Source organism: Camelus dromedarius, chromosome 8 (genome assembly GCF_036321535.1).
Source record: "Camelus dromedarius isolate mCamDro1 chromosome 8, mCamDro1.pat, whole genome shotgun sequence".
Lineage (NCBI taxonomy): Eukaryota > Metazoa > Chordata > Mammalia > Artiodactyla > Camelidae > Camelus > Camelus dromedarius.
The window spans coordinates 55,279,989-55,302,632 of record NC_087443.1 but is presented as its reverse complement, the minus strand read 5'-3'; the positions used below and the strand labels follow the sequence as shown (position 1 = coordinate 55,302,632).

General features: G+C 36.8%; 2 protein-coding genes across 3 annotated transcripts in view; both read left to right on the top strand.

The window, feature by feature from the left end:
• Positions 1–16,875, top strand: part of TM9SF3 (transmembrane 9 superfamily member 3) — a 55,768-nt gene extending 38,893 nt beyond the window's left edge. For both annotated transcript variants that reach the window (XM_064488304.1, XM_064488306.1), the window contains exons 10-15: positions 2,993–3,132; positions 5,874–5,942; positions 7,641–7,787; positions 8,224–8,307; positions 8,434–8,510; positions 13,118–16,875. In XM_064488304.1, the coding sequence (XP_064344374.1) occupies positions 2,993–3,132; positions 5,874–5,942; positions 7,641–7,787; positions 8,224–8,307; positions 8,434–8,510; positions 13,118–13,185 (585 nt within the window). In that variant the 3' untranslated portion in view covers positions 13,186–16,875. The remainder of the gene's footprint in view (positions 1–2,992; positions 3,133–5,873; positions 5,943–7,640; positions 7,788–8,223; positions 8,308–8,433; positions 8,511–13,117) is intronic.
• A 4,843-nt stretch (positions 16,876–21,718) lies between these two features.
• The window catches only part of TLL2 (tolloid like 2), a 118,714-nt gene continuing 117,788 nt past the window's right edge, over positions 21,719–22,644 (top strand). Inside the window, exon 1 of the mRNA XM_010974377.3 lies at positions 21,719–22,060. Coding sequence (XP_010972679.3) covers positions 21,865–22,060 — 196 coding nt within the window. The 5' untranslated portion in view covers positions 21,719–21,864. The remainder of the gene's footprint in view (positions 22,061–22,644) is intronic.

The window sequence follows — 22,644 nt, the reverse complement described above, 5'->3', positions numbered from 1 at the left end:
AAGTGTCTACTCTGAGCAGGTGTCAAAGAGATTCCTAAACATAATGGCTGACAAGATGATATATTTTTTGAGAATTGCCTTATTACCTGTAAGCAAATTACTGTCTGTCACCCTAAGTAGAATTTATATCCTTTGGCATTCCAAAATTGCCTATCTTACGCTGTGTTTTCCCTTTCCATTCCACTCATACCACAGATTTCCCTAAAAGGCCAGTCTGGAAGCAAAGATAGAACAATAGTCACATTCTTGGTTTGTGACTGAGATTGAGAATAGTTGACCAGTTGGTACATCTTTGGGGCTATTAAGTAATGATAGCAGTACTTATTTCTAGCTTGTTCTTACTGTAGCTATGGGACACCCTCAACCTAGAGTGAGTCCTTCCTTTCCCCCTCACTGTTTTCACTCTCCATTGGTCCATGAGCAGTGGCTAGGATGCTCTAGAGAGTGCCCTATATTAACAGTTTGAGTTCCAGGGTTTTCACCAGTGTATTAGACTACATTTTTTTTTAACTCTTAGCTGCTAACTTTCATTTTAAATGAAAGCTTAATTTAGAAACCCAATAAAGAAAACGGATACAAGCATGATTCTATTAGTATAAATAAATTTTACAAATTCAGTATTTTAACATTTTAGATTTAATGAGAGCAATAAAGTTGTGATAAATGCAGATCTAATATCAAGGAGTATGGATAACATTCTTCTGCAATGACCAATTTATTTGGTTGAATATCAGTATTGAGAAAAATCCTGATTTCACAAATGATTTTAATTCCATGTGACCTTTTTTTTTTTTTTTTTAACAGCTTGCCTTGCAATCTCAGAGTATTCTTCAAGTAAACTAATCCAGAACTTTGACATAAAGGAGTAGGAAATTGGTTTCACAGTTCAGTCACTAACAGTTTTTAATAAACTGCTAATTTTTTTCCTTCATGTATAAAAAAGTCAGATGGGAAAAAATGCTTAACAGTTGATAATGTCTTGATGAGACTGTTTGTAAGTTCCTTTATTGACTGTTGTGCTTTGAATGAGCACATAAGGCAAGATATGCCCTCACTTCACCTGCCACTTAATTGCTTTTGACATGCATGTGCTGTAGTGCATTTGCTAGTTAAGTTTTTAGTGAGCAAAATATGTGGAGGCCTGAATTGGGTCGGGGCGGGAGGTGCAGGGAGGTGAGGGAGAATGAAAGACCAGTGTAGCATTACAAGCCTTCCTAATCAGTGACACATCTACACGGAGTCCAAGTACATACACAGAGATAGCAGGAGAGTTTACTCTGAGGTTTACATGAAAACGAATTATGATAGCTCCAGTTGTTAATATTTGGTGTAGAACTAATTTGAGTCTGTATGTTTTTTACTATGATTAAAATTAAAAAAAAAAAAACTATTTTCAAAAGGATATTCAAATCAAATGCTTGTGGAATTCCTGAAACTCTTCAGCAGGACCTGAGGGCTCTGTGGAACAGTTTGAAAACCACTTTACTAGACCATGTCATTCCACATAGGAGTGTTTTCTCCAGCTTCTTTTCAATTCTTACTTGAAATTAGAGTTCTGGTAAGTTAAGGGGAAAATACATAGGTCTCTATTACAATGTGTTAATATTTATGAGTTTTATATACGTAAGGATATCAAAATAATAAGAAAGCAATTAATAATCAATAATGACTCATTGAGACACAGTTTACCCTCAAAATATGAGATGTGTATAAATCACAATATATTCTGATAGTTAAAATGTCTTTAAAATATCTGCTTATTTTTATGTTTCACATACTATTTATATGAGCAAAAATTCATATTATTAACAGGTCTAAACTGAGGCACCAATGATTTGAGTTCCTAAGTCTGATCTTTAAAATGGAATTCCAGGACTCTCCTAACTCTCATACATTTATAGAAGTCTTATCTGGAAGGGAGATGTTGATACCCTTTGGCTTATTTAAACACACATGAGCGCGTAGAAGGATATAATGAAGATACAGAGTTTTCACTCATGTTGCTTCAAAATAGATTCTTTCCTTCTCATGTAATCACTGTGGATTTTCTACCCCACACTTCATTTTTCTCAATTTCTTCACAAATTTCATTCAGCTTTTCTCTCACTTTTACTTTTGATAAATTAGAACCTCCAAATGTATTATTGAAAGAGATCTTAGAGGTGATTCAGTCCTACTTCATTTTTAGAAGTTCAGAGTGAAAAATATCCTAACCAGAGGCTGGCTGGAAAAAGCTTGAGTGTGTCCCCTTGAGTATTCAGATTTATATAAAGAAAAAAAAATCACAAAAATAAATACGTTCCTAACTGACCACTTGGTTCTAGAATCTCTGTTTGATCTTCCCAATCACTTTATACTTTGAACTACTGATTGGCAGAAAAATATTCATGTTATTGTAGTAGACACATATAAACATAAACAGTGATAGTCTTCTGTTTTTAAGATCCTCAGGCAGTGTGGAATGGAAACGAGCAGGGTCTCTGAAACTGGCAGATCTGAATCGAAATCTTAGTTCAGCCACCTACAGTGTGATTGTAGAAGTTACTTAGCCTCTTTAAGTCTCATTTTCTTCATCTTTAAAGTAGGGAAATAACATATGTAAAGGTCCTTGTGTATATTAGGAGCTCAGTGAAGTGTAGTCAAGTGAATAAGTTGGTTATAATGATAAAAGATAGAGAATATGTTAAAAGTATGACAACTGAAAAGTGAAAGGAGAGGAAAAAGGACTAGAGCAGAGACAGTATGGGAGAATAGGGAAAATTGGCACCTACAATAGTTAAACAATGCAACTTGTGTTAGTTCAATTCTAATAGTTTTAAAACACACTCCTTATATATTTCTATTAGTATATATCTTACACAATTTTAACCCATATTGAACTTAAACATTTTCTTTTGTGATCAGATTGTTTAAATTTTTGTGTCCTTTTTGTTTGTTTTTATTAATGTTATTGTTCTCTGAGTAATCATACACATTTTAATTTAATTTACAGGTGGCCGTTTGTTGCATCTGTTTTTTTGTTATCCTTCCTCTAAATCTTGTTGGTACAATACTGGGCCGAAATCTGTCAGGTCAGCCCAACTTTCCTTGTCGTGTCAATGCTGTGCCTCGTCCCATACCGGAGAAAAAATGGTAAAGAGAATGCTAAATTTTCTGCAGTTGTTTCTCACAATATACAAGTTCTTAATGCTGTTATGTATATGTAACTTTTAGAATTGGCATGTATTTATTTATGAGTGACTATCTTAAGTTTAAACTTAAGAATTTGTCTTTTTACTTTTTTCTTCAACTTAAATTGTTGGGAGTAGTAATAAATTACATCTTTATTTCACTTTTTGTGAATTGCTGCCATTTATAGAGAAATCAAATGCTTTGGTAAGTACATTAGTGCCTAGAGGTGAATGGGAGCTAAAGCTGCAGTAGCTGTGTTACTGCAGCCTACAAGCCAGATTTGACCTGATGCCTGTTTTTATAAAAAAAAAGTTTTGTTGGAACATAGCCATGACTGTTTGTTCACAGATTGTCTGTGACTGCTTTTACACTGCGGCATGAGTTGAGTAGTTACGACAGAGACTATAACATCTGAAAAACCTGAAATACTTAACTATCTAAACCTTTACAGGAAAAGTTTGCTAACCCCTAGAATATAATTTCATTTTCCTTTCCAGATATTTTATTATTCTAAACAATATTGACACACATTTATAACCATATACTTAGCAATAAGAGATGAATTGGGATTGAGACCAATTATAATTTACTGACCTACATTCTTTATCTTCACTTCTGGGATAATATAGAGTCTCTCAAATACATTTTGTCACATTTTATGCACAAAATGTGTTTTTGAGGCTCTCCTGTAATTCAAGATTAATCCTGACAAAGGATGACAGTTATTTCTGTTTAACAGCTAAAGCATTTCTTTTACTGCAGCAGTATAAATATAGTTTACAATTCATTTAACCATCAGCTTTGAAATAATGGTTCTTGATAGATTTTTAGCTTTAGGTGATTTGTATTTTTTCAAATTTTGGACATAAAATGAGATGTCACTAATATGTTTATATTTCTAATTTTTGTAATTCAAACTTGAACAAAACATGAACTCATTGTATATATGTTTTGCCTTTTTTTAAACATTTTTTATTGATTTATAATCATTTTGTTTTGCCTTTTAAAATTAGTAAATTTAATGTTTTAGTGCTGATTTATGCTACTCTGCATTCTTTATTCTTCTAATTCTTACTAGCAGATAAAAGTAGAACAGTCTTACTGTCTGTTTATTATATTCCCCATCTTGTAAGAATAGCTGTACAGTAACTAGACTCTACATATTCATAATAATGGGCAAATATTGAAAAGCCTGTGCTCCTAGATATTTTGCCATATTATAAATATAACTTATATTCAAGTACTTACACAGTCTTTTGTAGACTTTGAAGTATGCAGGCATTTACAGAAGTGGAGGCTGAATAAAATAGCCTGTAGTTTTAAAGGAGAGTGATCTCTTTTAAGGAATTATCCATGTTCTTTTTTTTTTTTAGGTTGGCTTTTTTTTTTTTTATTAGATTAGTGTTTATGAGAACTTTTGTAGTCTTTTTTTTTTTTAAGTCAACTTTATCTTTTTTCAGGCAAGATTAGATGGTGAAGGCCCGTTGATATCCTGATGTTTGTTCACCCATTATTGGGGAGGATAAGGTTAAAGGAAAAGCATAGTCAGAAATCACAGAAGTTCGTCTGGGTCAGTAGAGCTGGTGAAGAAGAGGAAGGAGCAACATGTGACCTTGCTAACCATAGGTCACATCTAGGTGAAGGAAGGCTCATGGGTCTTTTCATTTTCTTTATATAGTTACATGGGAACCAAAATCTGAATACTAGATCTGATTCTCACTGATGTGTCTCTTTGAGCGGATCATTTTTAACCTCTGTGGATCTTGGCTTCCTATAAAGGGAGAAAAGAAGACTAGATTAAATGATTTTTAAGTTTGTTTTTTTTTCAGCTCTCACTTTTTTTCTTCTCCGTTTTTTAGTTTGTCCATTCCAGAAATAGTATCTTTTATGTGCCCCATACTGTGCTGGGCACTGGGAATACCTAGATGAATAGCTTCTGCCTGCTAGGGTTTATAAGCTGGTGATGTGTGATACGTATGTAATTAGACAGTTTGGTGTGGTGTGGTAAATTAGGTTTACGAGGCAGTGGAAGAACTCACTTCTTCCTGGGAGCCCTGGGGAAGGCTTTACCGGGAGAACACTTGAGCCAATGCTTGCAGGAGAGAAGCAGGAGGTGAGGGAAGGCCTTCTAGGTGGAGAGTTACCACTTGCAGTCAGTTGAGTGAATGAGTGAGGTTTGAGTTTTATTTTTTATTCATACTTTGGCTCCATTATAACTCAGAACTCATAATACCTTAATTGTATAATTTATAGGAGAAAGAACGACTGACTCAAGGAAGCATGAGCAAAGAGATGGCAAGGCCACAATTTGGGAAACGTGATTTCAGATAGGGGGTCTCAAGACTTTTTTTCTTTCCCTGTGACTTTCTGGAAGTAAATGATTGTAAAGTTTTTAGAAGTTACTGAGAAGTATAGAACAGGAGCAAACACTCAGAGTCTTGAGTTTTATCAGTAGCAAGAATTTATGTTCCCCAAATTCTTATGTTGGCCTTTAATGCCAAAAAGAATTTTGACAAAAACTTATGGCTAATTTAAAGGCCCATCTCTGTATTGTACCTCTTTGAATTTTTGTTTTTCTTTTTACTGGTTTGTTTCTGTCCTTTAGATTATTTTTAAGTACCAAACATCTGATTTCTATTATCTGGGTTTATATAATGTGGAAATCATACTAGAAATTTATTGTTAATTTTAATATTTTCCAGGTTCATGGAGCCTGCAGTTATTGTTTGCCTGGGAGGAATTTTACCTTTTGGCTCAATCTTTATTGAAATGTAAGTTTTGGCAGTGTATGTATGTTTTGAGGGATTAAGAAAATTTAGGAGTTAGGGTAGGTATAGAATCATCTGATGGGAAAGCATCTAACAGAATTAGTCTGTTAAGTCTGTGCTTATAGAAGGGAGTCTGTAGTTTATGTAAAGGTAGTTTTCTGCTTTGTTCTCAGATACTCAGGTGAAGTTTTATATTGTTCTTTATATTGTTCTAGACCTCTCTCACCAAATCTTAGAAATCAATGCATGCATGCTAGAGAATGCCAGACCAGCCTTTGACTACTATTTTTTCAAAGCAAAGTAACTAGGTAAATTATTACCTGCTAGTCAGTCTAGATCCTGACATCTTTGGATGCATGATCAGTTCTAGTCTCCTTCCACAGTGGCCCTCAGGAGTGCTGGGAAGTGTGTATGTATTTAGGGGTGGGAGGTTTGCCATCTTGTGCCCAATGACAGTGCGTCGTATTTGCAGTCCCCTGTGCAAAATGTAAGCCTTTTTTTTTTCTCAGCCTGTGTTCCAGTGTTCCTTGATGGGAATGCTCTGGCATTTTAGGCAGGACAGTTCTTTGTATGGTGCTTGTTCAAGAAAAGTGATCATACACCTCTGGCTCCTGCCCATTAAATGCCAGTCATTGAGACTACTCAGAATTCCCTTATATATTTCCAGATGCCCCACTGCTGATTCTTTTCTGTATATTGGATGCTTCCTTAACAGACATGATTGAATCTGATAATTGGTTAATTGAAAAAGCTGGCTCATGCAGGAGAATTACAAAAAAAAAGACATATATATAGTATTTTTACTTAAAACAACTAAAGGTATATCTTTCACTGATTTTTTTTTAAATATAGAGCCAAGATCTTGTCTTTGTACGTAGTTTATGTTTCCATCATTTTCCTTTGACATTCATAATGCATCTTCTATGTTTTCCAACCTTTTTAAAGTGGAGCAAGAACATATGGACCTGTCTGAAGCATTCTAAGTGCAGAATCCTTCTAAATTTGTAATTTGTCCCCCAGTCTTTTATAGCTATCTCACCCACACCTAATTTTATACCTTTTTTTTTAGTGGCTCACCTTGTTGAATTTTTCCAAAGCATTCAACATAATTTTCATAGAAATCACATTCTTTTTGGTCTCAGTTGTGGAATTAGAGTAAAGGGTCTTTTTTTGGTGTAAAATTGTAATGCCCTTTCTCTTACGGCACTGTGAAAATGGCATAATGCTGCTTTAGGCTTTCTTTTCCTAATTGTAAACATTATTACTCTATCAAATCTATTTTTTATTAATAGGGTGTTTATAAAATATAAAATGCATTGCTTGTATACTGTTCTATCTAGAAAAAACAAAAGAATGAGGGAATTGACTTGATCTTAAAAATAGGAATTTTTAGCTGTTTTCGTTTTTCTTTTCCACACATTACTCCTTAAGCTTCCGATTTATTCAGTTTGCTTAGAGATGAATACCCTACTGATGAATCTGTTCTTGAAAGATTATATCAGAAAATATTTTTGAGAGACTTTTAGAGGATTTAATAGATGAAAAAAGGGAAAGGGAACTGTTGGAAGTTACTTGAAAGAAAAATACTGAGATTTAAGTGAGAAAAAAGTGAGAACTAAGATGCAAGTGAGAGTTAGCAAGAGCAGGGTGAGCTTTAAGAATAAAGACTAGAAAACTGTGCTTTCATTGCCTTTTATTTAGGTATTTCATCTTTACATCTTTCTGGGCATATAAGATCTATTATGTCTATGGCTTCATGATGCTGGTGCTGGTCATCCTGTGCATCGTGACTGTCTGTGTGACCATCGTGTGCACATACTTTCTACTAAATGCAGAGGACTATAGGTGGTGAGTACTTACTCCTGGAAAGAACCTCTGGGGACCATAACATTTTAAAATAAGATTCCTTTGAAGTGTATCAAGCAGATTAAAAGATCTGTACGGAAATTTTTCTCCTTAAGATAGTGTAGGGATATTTTTCAATTATAAAAATGATGAAGATTGTAGAGGAAAAGTCGTATCAGTCAAAAAAGTTTTTATTTTAAAGAGGGTTACTATCTTAAATACAAGGAGACAGATCTGAAGAAGGAAATAGTTTATTTAAGGTCATTTTAAATAGGGAATCTGACAAAATTCAGGATCTCTCCTTCCAATTCTTAGGCTCTCTCCTTGTGATATATTTAAATGTTGTATACATGCATTTGTTTTTAAATATATAGAAAAATTATTTGCTTTAAAATCTTTCAGTGCCATTCAGTCAAAAGAATTACTTTTTTTTCTTCAGGCAATGGACAAGTTTTCTCTCTGCTGCATCAACTGCAATTTATGTTTACATGTATTCCTTTTACTACTATTTTTTCAAAACAAAGTAAGTGGAGACATTTTCTCATTTTGTATTTAGGAAACTAAGTTTGTCATTTAAATACTAGAATTTAGGCCTTATGTTGAAAGTAAAAATGAACAAACTATATATAATTTTTTTGTTTTATTTCAGGATGTATGGCTTATTTCAAACATCATTTTACTTTGGATATATGGCAGTATTTAGCACAGCCTTGGGGATAATGTGTGGTAAGTTCCGAAACTCTTGGAATATCATGAGTAGATCTTTGAGTATTTCAGAATCAGAAAAATACAGTAATTGGTAATTCAGAAATTACATTCTGTTGTTTGAACAGGAACATAATAAACTCAAGCATCTGATTTCAGTTGTTTTGACTATTTCTCAAAACCTAACTTACTACTTCCTTGATTTCTTTTAAAATTTCCTCTTTCTAATAATTCTGTATAGCACTGTTTTCCATACCACAAGTAGTTTCTCGTTCATGTTGAGAATTGGCATTTTTTTAAAGCTTAGATTTGTTGGAAGAGATTATGATGTAAACAGGTTAAGGTTTTGGCCAAATGATTTTTGTTTGGAAGTTTCTGTTCCATTGTTCATGGAGGTAACGGTGTCCAGGAAGGTAGCACAGCTTAACGGCCATGAGTACACGCTTGGCTGCGCTACCTTTGTTTCTGTACCTTGATCCAGTTCCCCAAGTTCTCTGGACCTCTGCAAAATGAGGATAATACTACTGTTTTATGGGTTTATCACAATTTACCATTAAATGGAAGAGGAAGAGTTATCAGCGTATGATAGAGTCTCTCGTATGTGTGAAATAGCTAGAAAATAAAGAAAGAACTTTTGGAAGCAGCATGATAGATGGAAAAGACATGGACTCAAGAGCCTGAGAGACCTCGATTAAGTCTCCATGCTGCCACTCACTTTTTTTGTGGCCATAGGAAGGCATAGAAACCTTTCTAAATCTCATTTTCTAATCTGTAAAATGAGCATATCTTTCAGAGTATTTATTTGTAACTGTCATGTGTGTAAAGCACCAAGTGTAATGCTGGTCTATTATTAGGTAGTAAGAGATAGCCAGTTACATGGCAGATGTGGTGGGGATTTTTTTTTTTTTCTCGATAATTTTACCTTTAGTTATTCGGTAGGCAATAGAATAAGGAAGATAGAATAATCTTGTTAGAAGTTAGGTCCTGGTATGACATTTGTGGACCTCTTTAGGGTACCAGGATTGCTTTTTCCTCCATTAAAAGAATCTGTTCTGCAGATTGATGGTTGCCAGAGGTGAAGGTGGTCAAAAGGTGCAGACTTCCAGTTATAAGATGAATAAGTTCTGGGGATGTGATGTACAGCATGGTGATTAGATTTATTAATACTGTGTTGTATATTTGAAAGTTGTGTGAGAGATTAGATCTTAAAAGTACTGATCACAAGAAAAAAACTTTGTGAGGTTGTAACTAAATTTATTGTGGTGATTGTTTTGCAACAGAAAAATATATCAAATCATTATGTTGTACACCTTAAATTAATGCAGTGTTACATGTCAATTTAAAAAAAAGAATCTGTTTTGTTTATATATACCATGTATGTGACCACGGTGCGCACACATACACAAGTAACACTGACCATAAAGTAGTAAAACTAAGCTATAAGGGAAGACGGTTCTCTTACGTTACAGTTACATGGTGTGTTTATAGCTGCTGTGATTGCCTTCCCCTGTAATAATTAGTTAACCAACTTGAGGGAAAGATGAATAGGAACTCAAGTTTAAAACAAGATTTGTGTTACATAGGAATGTCCTGTGTATCCCTAGGCAATCAGAAGTTTCTTTTAGCAGTATTTGCGACCCTTCTCTCAGAATATTTAATGCTCCCTGAACTTCTCTTTATTTAATCTGAGATCTTTCTTGATTATCACCAGCAATCAGTGAGATACAGACTCATGGGATTATGCAGAGGGTTACATTTCTTTTTTCTTGACTATATGTGATCTTAGGAAGACCTAGAGAGGTAATACCTTGACATTTACAAAGAAAATGTAATGAATTTAGCTAAATTTTTTGAATGCTTTTCCTGTTGAAATTTCATCTTGCTGCCTGACAATCTTGGCACATTTACAGTTCCCTGTTGTTCTGGCAGTGTCCCAGCATTTATTTTTTAATGAGTTTATATGCCTTCAGTGCTAATCTATTTGGGCGGGGGAGGGGAAGCAGTTCATACTGGAAATGATTAAAATGTCATCATAATACAAAAATTATACATATTCATCAAGTTATATTGCTAAAATGCTTTTTCAGTCAGTAATTGAAAGAAAAATATTTTATTGGGTTTTTTTTAAATGTAAAAAAAATAACAATGTTAAGGTGGGAAATAATTAGATGGTTATAGTCTTTATATTTTGAGCATAGCATTTTAGTTTTAAGGGAATTAAGTTTAAAAGTGTATTATTCCCAAGACATTTATTTTTCTAGAGAGCATATTCAGTAATCTCCCTTTTATAAAGTCATATTTTTATAAGTTTATTCTTGAGGTACTCATAAGATTAGGAAAAATGATTCTCTAGGTTGACACTGTTTTGCTTTTAAGCGTATCTCTGCTCAAAAGGGAACAATGTTTTCTAAGTCTGGAAAATTGGATTTGGTAGTTGGACTAGTGTTATATTATGCCAGTTAAATTTTTGATTCCAATTAAAATTTTGCATGTATTTTCATGTTATAAGAATTCAGGGTTTGGTTTTTTTTAATAAAATTGAGTGATGTTTTTTCTCTTACCTTGTAAGGACTTATATATAACTATTTCAGAATGAATTATCACTATTTTCAAGTGTAGTATGATAATTTCGTATTATAAAAAGAATGTCTATTGTAAAAATAATTTAAAAAAGGTTTGCTTTGTTGTTTGGGGTTTTTAAAAAATATTTTTAATATTTAATTACGGGAAATTTTCAAATATATACAAAAAGAGGAACAATAATATGTATGTAATGAGTCCCCATGTACCTGAACACATCTAACACAGTAATCAATTTGTAGTCAATCTTGTCTTACTCATATTCCCACCATACCTCCCCTCTTTTCTGACATGACTCTCAAACCTCATGTCATTTCAACTGTGTAAATATCTCAGTATATGTGTGTATATATATATATGTGTATGTGTATATCAAATATGCAGTGTTTATATAGAATTATATAGCTGTAATATATAACTTAGTAATAATAGTTTTAATAATATTTCAGTATACACATATATATATACGTAAAATTTCTTAATGTGTTCAGTATTTAGTTAGTATTCAGATTTACCCCACACATCCTCATTTCTCTTTTAGTACAGTTTGTTTGCATCAACATCCAGTTAAAGTTCGTGCATTGCTGGGTTGAACACTCTTTTAAGGATCTTTCAATCTGCTGATGTTCTCTCTCTTTTCCCTTGCAGTTATTTAGGGAACGTGGGTTTTTGTTTGTTTGTTTGTTTGAATTCCTGTAGAGTTTTCTACACTCTGGATTTTGCTGATTGTATCCCTGAGGTGTCACTTATGCTTCCCCCATCATATTGCCTGAAAAGTGGTACTTAGGTCTATAGACTTGATCAGACTCAAGAATATTTGTCCAAGTATATTAACAGGTAGTTTGAACAGTTAAACTTTCATCAAGAGTCTGGTTGCCTTTCTTTGTGAGTTAGCAGCCCTTGATAATTATTGCCTAGCTCAGATAATCTATTAGTGGTTATAATATTCTAATTAGCTGGGATACTTCTCTAAGGAGAAACTTACTTTCATCAACTGGTTCCCTTGAGGTACAGTTCACATACATACAGGACAGGCAGAAGAGACTTACTATTTCCCTTGCGTACACCAGTTGGTTTAATAAAAGTTAGTTCAAAGGTGCCCAAATAGGCGCATGTGGTGTATATCATTATTAATTCATGGAAGATTTACTTTTAGCTTTTGAATAATGGGCTTAGATGGTAAATTCCTAAATCTAATAGAGAATCTTCTCTATGATGTGAATGACCAGCAGTCTTGTTCTAAAGGTCCCTTATTATTTGTAGTAAGGAACTATCCAGTTCATTCATTTTTCAGCAGGTATTTATTGAATATCTTACTGTATGCCAAGTACTCTTTTAGGCACAGGAGGCAGATCCTTAATTTAACAAAACAGACAAAAACACCTTTGCTCTCTGGTGTTTTAGGTCCCATTTGACCTAAAACTAATTATTTAAAGACATTTCAGAACTCCTGACCTACTTACCTGTCTCTCTTATCCATTCCCTCAAATATGCCTGCCTTCCTACCAACCACATAGCTTCTGCAGTTTAAACATAAAAAAATGACGCCATCAGAAATGTCTCTCTAGAGCTTCAAATGCCATTGGGTCATAGTTCTCAATTCTTCCCTGAGAGAATCCCCGATCACTTTTTACTTACCTATCCATAAGGTATCATATGGTTTGGGGAACATATTAATGACCTGGAATAATCTGTGCTTAAATTTTAAAAAGATATTTTTTTATTTAACAAATGTTTGTCATCCTGAAGTTATTCTTGCTTTTATAAGAGATTATTTAAATTTATATAGTTCATAATTCATGTAAGTGATATTTAATTTAATTCTAAAATAGTATATCAGGTCAGACTTGGTGTACGACAGTTAACAGGCGATTTGTAAAACAAATGATATAATTTTAATAAGTTTGTAGAGAATACTAACGTAAAGGTGTTATCTTGGAAAAAGAATAACTTTCCAGAGCAGAGAGCATTTATTTGGTGTTTGTTTGTAAATGACGGTTGCTGTTCTCTATGCATTTGTTTCAAAACATCTTATTTTATCTTTACAGGAGCAATTGGTTACATGGGAACAAGTGCCTTTGTCCGAAAAATCTATACTAATGTGAAAATTGACTAAAGACCCAAGAAAACCTGGAACTTTGGATCAATTTTTCTTTCACAGGGGTGGAACTTGCACAGCAAAAAAAAAGCGCAAGAGATTTGGGCTTTAACACTGGGTACTTTGTGGGTCTCTCTTTCGTGGATGGCTTAAAGTAACATCTATTTCCATTGATCCTAGGTTCTTACTGACTGCTTTCTCCAGCTGTTCACAGCAAATGCTTGGATTTTATGCAGTAGGCATTACTACAGTACATGACTAATCTTCCCAAAAACTAGCTCATTAAAGATGAAATAGACCAGCTCTCTTCAGTGAAGAGGACAAATAGTTTATTTAAAGCATTTGTTCCAATAAAATAAATAGAGGGAAACTTGGATGCTAAAATTACATGAATAGAAATCTTCCTGGCACTAGTATTTCTACGTTACTGAAAAATGATGTTCCAGAAAGATTACTTTTTTTCTCTTATTTTTACTGCCATCGTCAACCTATTAAGGGACATTTTTATATATTGAACCTGGGTTCTTTTTTCACCTTTTTTTTTTCCCGATTGAACTACATCCTTTTTTTTTTAAAGAGAGAATTTAAAAACATTAAATCCTGCATGTAATATATCTGCTGTCATCTTAGTTGGACCAACTTCCCATTTATTTATCTTAAAACTATCCAGTTACATCTTAATTCCATCCAAAGAAGATACAGTCTGAAGATAGAGGTGTACTCTCTACAATGCAATTTACTGTACAGTTAGAAAGCGAAGTGTTAAATGGAGAAGATATTTGTTTTTATTAAACATTTTGAGATTTAGATAAACTACATTTTAACTGAATGTCTAAAGTGATTATCTGCCCCCTCCCCCCAAGTTAGTCTTACATCTTTTTTGGGTTTGAATGAAGGTTTTACATAAGAAATTATTAAAAACAAGGGGGGGCGGGTAATAAATGTATATAACATTAAATAATGTAATGTAGGTGTAGATTCTCAAATGCATTTGGATGTACAGGTTGACTACGGATTCCTTTTTTCTGATGATGATTGGTGTAGAAATGTGTGAATCTGGGCGGCTTTTTACATCTTGCCTACCACTGCATGAAACATCGGGGTTTCTTCAAAATGTGTGTGTCATACTTCTTTTGGGAGGGGGGATTGTTTTCTTCTGTTTTTTTCTGAGGCTCCTACAGGAGCTAAATTTGTAATTTAGAAACATTTAATTTTGTTAATCCTGTCTGGGGCACTTAAGTAACATCTAAAGCATTACTGCTTTAGAGTGTTAAAATAAAATTTCCTGACCAAATTGTTTTGTGAAAATATATGTGTTTGCAATTTGATGATATCTTTTCAAAAGGCAATATTACTGAATGCAATTTTTCTTTAATATACTGTAAACTATGCTTTTCTAGTACAGGGGACCCACACTTTAAAATCCTCAAACTTGCTTACTTCTAGTTTATCCAGTACAGTCACAGAGTGAATGACAAGGCCTTTGAATGAAATTGTGGCACGAGATCTGTTCAGGTTGGTGTACCGTATAAAGTGGGGATGGGTAAAAGTGGTAAGCTTACTGTGGGATGAGCAAAGAAAGGTTACAGTTTTCTAAGAGAAGAGATTTTAATTTATACGTCTTTCTGGAACTATCCATAATGTGAAGTTTTCCTAGAACCATTGAGTTTCTAGTTTAATAGTTTGCTATGCAAATGACCACCTAAAACAATACTGTATATTGGTATTTTTAGAAAGACTGAAAATAGCTGTATTTAAACCTTAATGAGAAACTCATGCCATTCATAGGCACATAAGATGTTTTCATTACAAAATATGTTTCTATAAAGTAATAGGCTCTGCATCTTATAATATAGCATGTGAGGACTGTAAAGGGTGAAATGTTTGATTTCTTACTACTTCAGTATGGCTGACAGGAATAAACAGAATTTTGATCAGAAACTGTAGGTACATCCTCTTCTTCAAACCAAAATGTTACATTAAATGTTTTCTACTGGTTCTCCCATTTTCTCTTTCTTCCCACCTACCTTTAAGATCTTATAAGAAAAGGAACTAAAAGTCAGTACTTAATGGCTTACATTATGTAACTTTTAAACTACATGTAAAGTACTTATAAGAACATATAGTCTATCTGATGGAGTGTAAATTGGATGGCAAGCTTCTGTCTTAATAAAATGAAATTTGCTTCTCATGAATCTTGCAAGTAAGATGTAGGGTTTTTAAAGAATGAGTGGTTTAGCTGCTTTCAGGTACACCAATTCCTTTACTAAATTGATCTCTATTTGAAGTCCTTCGAAATCTTGAGTAAAAAGTAATTTTCTAATTTCCAAGTACGTTAAGAACTCCATTAAAGTGAATATAAATCACTTTGAAAAGTCCTTGAGAAACTATGCATTGGTTTATGGCTTCATAGAGGGGCTGGATGTGTGCGTGTATGTCTTAAAAAAGATGTAATCCACAAATAGTTTATCTCCCTAGCTCTCAGCTGTAGAATAGTAAAATATAATGTTATTTAAGTTAATTAAAGGGTAGGGTTATTCTTCTCCATAAATGCTATTTGTCTTTCATTTGTTAGTGTTTGCTCAACTTAGCAACTGATGCTTTGAACACTATAAAAAAAAAAAACTAAGGATAAACTTCCCCATTGTATCTATAAGCACGGTTCTCCTGAAATTTAGCTGCATTAGTAATTGGCATCATTATGTATGTACATACATATCATATATGTATTAAATATATCCAAGTACAAGAGTCAGGTAAGTTGGAAATGTAATGGCTGGAGGGGTGGTAAAGCATTCTTTAGTGTATCATGTTGGGCTCCTAGATTGTGTTAAGTTCTCCCATAAATCAAGCCCCATACCCTTAGAATTCATTATACTTTGGTGATACCTGACCTAATGAATGGTATGCTTGAGTTTTCCATTGAGAGTGGGTGGGCCTCTTTATAAAGGTGGTTGCTACAAATTCCAGTTCTTCCAAAAACCACTTTATTTAGGGTTTATCTACAAACTGTATTCATTTTGATAAAGCTTTTGTTTCCTAAATGTTTACTAACCACCTTATACCAAATGTGTTGCAAATAAATACTATTTTAAGATTTCCTGTTTTACAAGTGTGAAAAAGAAAAAGTGTATTGATGTAATTTGTTCAGAAAAAGCTACATACTGAAGGGCTTCTGTATATGAATTCTGGGAAAGAAAAGTCTTTCTGTAATCTGTACACTGCAGTTCCATCTGGGTTTTAAGTTAGATTTCAGCATGTCTTAGTGCTTCATTCTGTTGATTTATTGGAACATGTAATAAATAGGAGTAGTGACATATGAAAACACAAGTATTCATTAATACTTTATATCTTCATAAAAATTGCATAGTTATGAAGCTATAGTTTAGCAATCAAGATGTTAAAGAGATCAGAGAAGTAAAAGTTTATAAAGATTGTTTAGAAGTGTGTACAGAAATAGACTAGACTAGATTTAGAGGTAGGGTTGATCAGAATGTTGACATATAGCTGCAGAAATATTACAAGATTTAAATTCAGTATGGGGAATAACTTTCTCTGCTGTGAGCTTTTTCTGAAAGCCATCTGATTTGTCAACATTCTTATTGGAGCTGTAGGCAGAATTGTGCAAAGGCAAAAGTAAACATTAAATTCTTATTTTACTGTATTAGGAAGTGGAAATAAACTGTTGTGAAAACTATTTACACTGAAGTATTGGTGAACTGGACTTGCTGATAATTGACTGATACAGCAGAATACTGTGTGTTTACCCTAATTCATCAGTTTAGGTCACTTGAAAATTATAAGCCTTATATAAGGTAAGAGCTTAGGCAAGTAAGAAACAACATGGCATTCTATTTAAAGGAAAACGATACCCTTGGAAAAGCAGTCCCACTTGGACTTTTCAGCTGTGTCAAACTTGGATCTGTAGATCCCCACAGAGCACAGGCAGTTGGTGACAGTGGGAAGGAAACAGTTACTGCTCAGTGATTACCTCCATTTTGTGCGCACCCTTGGTTTGTGTAGGTCATATTCCAGCTGGCTTTTTAGTAATAGAAATCCAGTACGGTATATAATGTGTCACATTTGAGGTTCTGATCTAGTCTGTTAATCTAACTGAAGTTGGATTTTTTTTTAAGTAATAAAAAGTCAAATGTACTTCCCTTGGATGCTTTATTTCTTTCCTTTTTGAAACAGGTGAACCAAGCATAAGAGATAACCCATTATTATTGGCATGCATACGGAGAGATTACTAATAGCTTTCCACAATTAAATAAAGCAGGGGTCAGCCAGCTTTCTGTAAAGAGCCTGATAGGAAATATTTGAGGCTTTGAGAGCCATACCATTGTAGCACAGCAGCTGTGGTGGACAGTACATCAACTAGTGAGCATGGCTGTGCTCCAGTAAAACAACAACAGCCAGTGGGCCATCGTTTGCTAACCCCTGAAACAAAGGATTTAAAATTTAAGGTTTGGTTTTTCCCCAAACTTTTTATTTGGAAAAAAAAAGTTAAATATACAGAAAGTTGAAAGAATGGTACAATAAGATTGGTCTTAAGAAATTACTTTTCTTTTTTATTGTCATTCTTTTGACTTTATAAAATATACAAGCTCTGACTCTTACATTCAAACCCCATTACCCCTGCGCCTGTCTTTCTCCTGATTAGTAACACATTGCATTTGTCTGGTACTTACTACTTTTTCACAGCAGCTTCACATACGTTCCTTCACAACTATGCTGCGAAGCTGGTAGGGTAGACAGCTACGTTTTGTAGATAAACTAGAGTAGCTGAGTCTCTTTTTGCCCAGACGTAATCAAAACTAGGGTCCTAACATCTTGACTACTGTACCTGTAAAATGAAGACACCTCCTCTCCAGCCTATGGAACAGATAATGTACATAGAGATCACATTGGAAACGAGTGTTCTATACTGATGGAAGGGATTCTTTTTATTGTACTGCATCAAAATCAGTGGTTCATTTCTCCATGTCTATTTGTACTTTTTTTTTTTTCATCTCCAGTTTTAACTAGTTACTTAAATTCTTGTCAGCCTCCTTGGTTCTTTTCTCCCTCTGATTTTTTTTTAAACCAGCCTTGACACCTATACTTGGCAATTCCCGTTAGCCAAATAGTTTAAATTGGTACATATTTGAGTTACTTTTGATCTCTTTAGTGAACACTTTTTGTCTAGTCGAAAAACTAGAAGTATAAGGGAATCTCTTCTATAACCAGCTTCTGGATGCAAAGTGAGAACTGTTTTTATTAAACAGCTAATCTACAGTTTAACATTAAAAAGGGGGGAGGGGATAAGCCTGCATTGGGACATGTGGAGTCAATGGTAATGTGGTCTACAAATGTATTTACAGTTATTTTCAAAGTTTTGCATGTGTAAGGCGACAGGAATTAAAATTTTTAAAATGTAGGACATGGTTGTAGGGAGAGCTTGATTTAAGTCATTTTAGCCAGCCAAAGTCACAGTCATTCTTGGTGGCTCAGTTTAAGCCACTGAGATTGTGGGGCTTAACCTTAGAGGTCACTGAGGGGAAAGAGGGTCTAGAGAGTGAGATATGGAAGGTAGTTTCCAAATTGGTGTTGGCCAGACAGGTTTGCTGCAGGTGACAGACCCAGAAGGTAGGATAGACGTAAATAGGGAAGTGTCATAGGTATGGTAGCTGCTGTAGTGTTGCCATGAAGGTGCCAGCTGTGTGGTAATGAAGTTGTCCCGCACAAAGACTTGGAGGCGTGAGACAGCAAGGCCCTGTTAGGATGACTGCAAGTACTAGACAGATGGCAGGAGCCAAGGTTGGAATCCACATGAAAGGATGGTTCACTGGTGGATGGAGGGCCTGGTGTACTACCCTTAGGGGCTTGGGTAGAGGTTTCAGAGAGCCACAGAAGGTTTTAAACTGCTGCTAAAAATTGTAACAATATTAAATATTTTAAATGACCTCCAAAAAAACTGAAAGTACCTTCCCAGTGCTCAGTAATGTAGACTAAAATGAACCAGCAGATGAGAGTGCCTGCTTTATTCTGGAGGTTCTGCTCCCTGCCTTGGACAAGATGATATATAGTAGCCTGGAAAGGCATGATGAGAAAGTGGCCTACATGGACTAGTTAAGGAGAATAAAACTTGGTAGCATGGAGATGGAGGCATTTGAGAGCTGCTACAAGACAGCTGATCACTCTGGTCATAGGGGTATAGTTGGAATGAGTTGGGTGGAGGGTTTTCCACAGGACCATGAGCCACAGGGGAGGAAACACACACATAATTAGGAATGTAATGAAATAAATTGAGCAGCTTTAGATCAGAAGGCCTTTTATTCTAAATCTACCTCTCATTTTCATGGGATTTAAAGAAAAATACATTTGAAAAATTATTTGAACCCAGGTTAGAGTATAGTATATAAAAGTGGTGAGTGAAAAATCAGAAACCATAGAACTGAGAAAAATAGTAATTATCGCTTTCAGTTGTTTCTAACTTACTTATACTGTGACCCAAATGCTTTATTGATTATTTGTTGTTTGATAGTCAAAATAGCATTTAAACAGGACTTCTGACATAAAACTGGGCAGCTTGCTCATCCTGGAGCATGGCTGTCTTCAAAATATTTGGGCAGTGCATTGGTGAGAAGCCTGGCAGCTACTCACCAGGTGGGGATTAGAGGCAATAAAAGCTCACAACCTCAGTGCTTGCACAAGAGGTTGCCTGTAATGTCTGTTTTCAGGAGGAATTCCCTGCTAATGAGGAAGCCAGCTGGCTGTTTGCCTAGTGCCATCTGGAGATCTGGAAGTGTCACAGAAGTTTGTTCGGCCTTTTAGATGTTGACTTTGTGGACTTGTCTACTGACAGGTGGCAACCTTCACTGGGTTGAATGCAGAGACCTGTGGCGTTGGGTTTGACTCCTTCCAGCATTCAGGCAGAAATGACATTCAACCCCTTCCCACACCTATTGCCTGTTTAGTGGCCAGTTGGTCTTCCCTGCCATTTGGTGGCATCCACCCCCCACCCCCACCCCCACCCCATCCCTCCCTTCCGTCTGTCAGTTTAACCAGATCTTCTTGCCCAGTCTGGCTCCATCCTGTATGTGCCCATTTGATGAAAACTTAGCATGAAGCAGGATCAACTTGCAATTCTAAGGGCCAAGACAAAGTATCCAGTAACACTTTTCCAGTAGTTAACTTTTAAACCTTAACTAGTTTGAAGGACTTGTTACCCTACTTACTAGATGAGAAGACAGATGATAATGCAAGAAATTCAAATCCTATGTAAAGCCCAGCTCTGGGCTCCCTGTCAGCTATTTTGTCATTAGTGGCTGTGAAACCATGTGAAAATCCAAAAATGAATCTCAGTCCATTTTTCTGCTTGCAGTTTACATGAAAAACAGAACAAAAGAAGATTCTACAGGGTGTGATGCTGAAAATCTCTACACACTGGTGTGTTTTACTTCTTGATTAGGGCAATTTTGCTTGCATTAAAAGGTCTTGGAAAAACCTCGTGGTAATAGTACTTTTTATGCCTGCAAATAAAAATGGCTCAGTTCTGACAATTTTTACGTTTAAGGTACAAGGAGTGAGTTTAAAATATCTCTTGATTTTCTCTTAAATTATTCAGTCATGTGTTTCTAATTGGCAAAAAAATAACCAGACTTCAGAAATTGGTCATTTTTATCCCATCAAGTTAATTGTGAGTGGCTTGTTTAATAAAACACGTCTGTAATTTAACACAAATAGCGCCTACAGCTGTTCGTTTATCAGTCTTTTTGCCTGTATGAAGCATCTTAGACTGTTTTACTAAAGGATGGGGTCATGTAGAGGGGAAATCCATCATTTGATTAAAAATGATTTAGAGTGATTTAATTCTCCCCCAAGCCACTTATGTCACCAGCCACACGTTAGGCGGGTGCTGCAGAAAGCGCCCTTCACGGTTGGACGAGGGAATGTTGCGAAAGCTGAGAGGATCGTAATCCTCGATTTTTTTCTGCGCCGAAAGCGACCAGAGAGAATATTCTCTTGATCCCTACAGAGCAACGATTGTCCGAAAAGCACGTAGCGAGTTGGTAGCAACGCGAACCTTCGCTGGTACCTGTTTCTGCGCTCTGAGCTCTAACCACTGCAGCCTGCCTTCACCCACGTGTCCATCGGGGAGTTGGAAAGTGAGTTTTGAGAATAAAACAAGGCGGGAAGTCGAGCCTTGATCTTCAGAAGCAGCGTTCTGTGGGGCTGGAGGTGTGGTGGCGCTCAGAGAAGAGAGCCCTCGGCTCGGTGGGAGCGACGCGGGCCCCGGGTCCCTGCCTGCAGAATCTACACCTCGCTCCCCTTCCTCCGAAGTTGTGGAGGTGCCGGGAAGAGGAGGGGCCTCGCCTCGGGCGCCCGAGTGATTGGCTGCCCAGGGCCCCTGGCGAGGGCTGTGTGGTCCAGCCCGGGTGGAGAGGGGCGGAGCGGCCACTGCTCCAACCACCGCCACCACAGCCACAGTCGCAGCCGCTGCAGCTTCGGCCGCCGGGCAAGTAGCTCCAAGCGGCGGCTTCTTGCGTGCCCCGACGCGGACCGGAGGACTCTGCTGGTTCTGCACCCGACCTATGCCGGGCAGCCGCGCGTAATCGCCGCGCCCAGGCGGCCGCCGACCCGACCCTGTGCACCGTCCTGAGCCTAGTTTTCGGTGCCCGCTACTCCCTCAGGCTTCGCCAGCCCCTCGCAACCATGCCCCGGGTGACTGCGCTCGGGGCCCTTGTGCCACTGCTGCTGCCTCTCCTGCTACTGCTGCTGCCGGTGCCCCGCGACGCCGGGGGGCTTGGGGAGCGCTCAGACTCCTCAGACTTCTGGGACTACTCCGCGCTGGAAGGCGAGGAGGGCGCGGAGCAGCAGCTGGAACATTACCACGACCCGTGCAAAGCCGGTAGGTGCCGCCGCCGCTGCCGCGGGGCAAGTCCGGCAGAAGTTTGCCTTTGAAATGTAAATGAGGTGGTGGGCAAGCCTGCGCTGCCGTCTATGGAATGGGTCTCCCCTCCCCTTCCCCGAGATCCCCCGGGCTCCACGGGAAAACAATGCCCCTGAGGGACTGCTTAAATACCACTCTGGCTGGGACGTCCCGGCCCCTGGTGTGCGGCGCACACATGGTAGCGGCCGCGGGAGCGTTCCCAAGGCAAATGAGGGCGGGTGCCCGAGGCCGAGAGGGCGCCCAGGGGCTGGGGCGGGCGCCGCGGCCGCCTGACAGCCAGGTGGTCAGCACCCGCTACCGCGGGACACGCTGGGCAGGAGCAGAGGAACAGGAGCCGGGCTGGGCGCGGCGTTCCCAGGCTCATATGGAGTTGCTGGGTCCGATTTCATGGCATTTGCTAAGTTTCACGCAAAGTTTCCGAAGATCTTGTGGTTACTCTTGGGCAGATAATTAAAAAACCGAAAAGCTTCACAGCAGGCAAAAGGAAAGCGGTAGCCGAAGGAGAATGTGCATGACTCAAGTTGCAGCAAACTTCCCTGTAG